The sequence below is a fragment of the Galeopterus variegatus genome, unplaced genomic scaffold (genome assembly GCF_000696425.1).
Source record: "Galeopterus variegatus unplaced genomic scaffold, G_variegatus-3.0.2 Scaffold11850, whole genome shotgun sequence".
In the NCBI taxonomy this organism is placed as follows: Eukaryota; Metazoa; Chordata; class Mammalia; order Dermoptera; family Cynocephalidae; genus Galeopterus; species Galeopterus variegatus.
In genome coordinates, this window is record NW_007737961.1 from 26,338 (window position 1) to 28,962 (window position 2,625).

Here is a 2,625-nt window from a genome sequence, read left to right on the forward strand (position 1 = left end):
TTTTTTTTTTAAACAGTTTTATTGAGGTATAATTTATATGCCATAAAGTTCACACATTTTTAGGTGTACAGTTCAGCACCAAGCATTGTTTTAAGCTCTTTATATATATGTTTATATCAGCTCATTTATATTCTTTTAATCTTCACAACAGTCCTATGAGGTAGGTCTTATTACGGTTTTTATTTTATGGAAGAGGAAACAGAAGTTCAGAAAGGTTAAGCTACTTGCTTAAGTTAACACAGCTGATGGGGGCAGAGCAGGGATTCAAAACCAGGTCTTCCTGACTGCCAGGTCAGGGGTCTCACCCACTCCTCTCTGCTCTCCCCAGCATTGTGTGATGGTGAATGAATGAGGGAACAAGCAAAGACGAGAACGAGTGAATGAATGAGTGAGTGAGAAAGTGAACGGTGAAAGGAATGAAAGAATGAACATAGGCGCCAAGTGCTGGGACGGGCGCTCCATGCGGGTAAGAACCTTGTCTGTGTGTTCTCCATGGTATTCCCTGGCACATGTAAGACTGTAAATATTGTTAAATAAATAAAAAATATTTAACATCTGCTATGGTAAGAGGATAGCTAGAGACAGCAGGAATTCCAGTTGCTGGATTGTGGGAAGGTCAGACAGGTCACAGGGAGGGGCTGGGGCGATAGAGGCACTTGGCGGCTGGGGGCACCTACAGAGGCACGGGGGCGGGGGGTCTCAGGAAACACGAGTATTATAACAACCTATACATCCAAACCAGTGCACACCGCTGATATCTGTCTAATGAATGAATGAAAAAGTGGAGGGGGGTGATTGCTCCCTGTCGCCAGATGGCTTGAGGGGCTGGGGCCGGAGCGACGGGAGGAGATTCTGAGGGCTGGGCAACCAGAGAAGACACTTGGGACTTGGGTTATTTCGCATGGACAAAGATTTTGGGAGTCAACAGCCTGAACATCGGTACGATACAGTTTCAGTCCAAACGGATGGATGCGACCCGGTGGGTGGAGCGCGGGTCTGACTTCTACCCCCGCGTCCCTGTCGCCCTCCCCCAGGCTACGACTTCCCGGCCGTGCTGCGCTGGTTCGCCGAGCGCGTGGATCTCATCATCCTGCTGTTCGACGCGCACAAGCTGGAGATCTCTGATGAGTTCTCGGAGGCCATCGGCGCCCTGCGGGGCCACGAGGACAAGATCCGCGTGGTGCTCAACAAGGCCGACATGGTGGAGACGCAGCAGCTGATGCGAGTCTACGGCGCGCTGATGTGGGCGCTGGGCAAGGTGGTGGGCACGCCCGAGGTCCTGCGCGTCTACATCGGCTCCTTCTGGTCCCAGCCCCTCCTCGTGCCCGACAACCGCCGCCTCTTCGAGCTGGAGGAGCAGGACCTCTTCCGCGACATCCAGGGCCTGCCTCGCCATGCTGCCCTGCGCAAGCTCAATGACCTGGTGAAGCGGGCCCGGCTGGTGAGGGTGAGCAGCCGTGGGGGCAGGGCCGGGAGGCGGGCAGCTCTGGCCCTTCCTCTGTTTCCTGCTTGTGCTGCTAGTTACTGACTCGGCTCCCGACTGGTTAGTTCTCGTCGGGCTGGGTGACACTGGTGCCCAGTGGAGGGAGGCGTGCTGCGTGAAGAGTCCTTCCCCCACTTGCACGTCCACCTGTCTCTCTCTGTCTGACCCGGTATTCTGTCATTCGTCTCCTACCACCAGTCAGATGTGTCACATGGCTTGCCTCTGTTCCACACTTGTCTCCCACGACTCCGGTCACGGTGAACAAAAGCCAAGTCCTCCTGGAGGCCGACAAGCCGTCCCTTTCCCCTACTCCTTTTCCTCCCCGTCCTTATCTCCCATTCCCTGCCCACCCATCTTTGCACTTCATACCGACCACCTCAGTCCTACCTCAGGGCCTTTGCATTTGCTGTTCCCTCCTCCTGGAAACCACCGCCCCCGTCTAGCTGTCCACATGCCTCACTCCTCACCTCTTTCAGTCTTTACTCAAATGCCACCTGCTTAGGAAGGCCGCCCTGGCCCTCCCGTTTTCATGACTGTAACTCCCCGCATGTGGGTTCTGCTTTCTTCATAGCATCATCACTGTCTGACCTTATATTTCCATTTATTGGGTTTCTGTGCTTATTGTCTGCCACCTCGACTCCTATTTAAGGTCTACAGAATCAAGGATCTTTGTCCAAATTCTTACCCTGTTGTCGCTTTCTTCATAGCATCATCACTGTCTGACCTTATATTTCCATTTATTGGGTTTCTGTGTTTATTGTCTGCCACCTCGACTCCTATTTAAGGTCTACAGAATCAAGGATCTTTGTCCAAATTCTTTCACTGATATATCCCCAGTGCCTGGAACAGAATTGGTGCTCAGTAAATATTTATTGAATGAATGACGTTGAAGAAATACTTGCATTTAACAAACTCTCCTTTGTGTCTGTCCTTGTGCTAGATGGTGCTGAGGACGTAGCAACAACCAAGGCAATTCTGGCCCTGCTGGGGCTCCCAGTGCCAATAATCAAGGCAGTCCCAGGACCCAGGCCCTGCTGGGGTTCCTGCGGATCAGGCAAACCCATGCCTGGACATGTCCATGCAGCATGGTCGGGGCTGGATAGCCCAGGGGGAGTCAGGGAGGGCTTCTTAGAGGAAAGGAC

At 52.6% G+C, this 2,625-nt stretch overlaps 1 protein-coding gene across 1 annotated transcript in view; it reads left to right on the forward strand.

The window, feature by feature from the left end:
• EHD2 (EH-domain containing 2) overlaps positions 1–2,625 on the forward strand; it is an 18,425-nt gene that overhangs the window by 6,765 nt on the left and 9,035 nt on the right. The window contains exon 4 of the mRNA XM_008594911.1: positions 1,035–1,447. Within this exon, the coding sequence (XP_008593133.1) occupies positions 1,035–1,447 (413 nt within the window). The remainder of the gene's footprint in view (positions 1–1,034; positions 1,448–2,625) is intronic.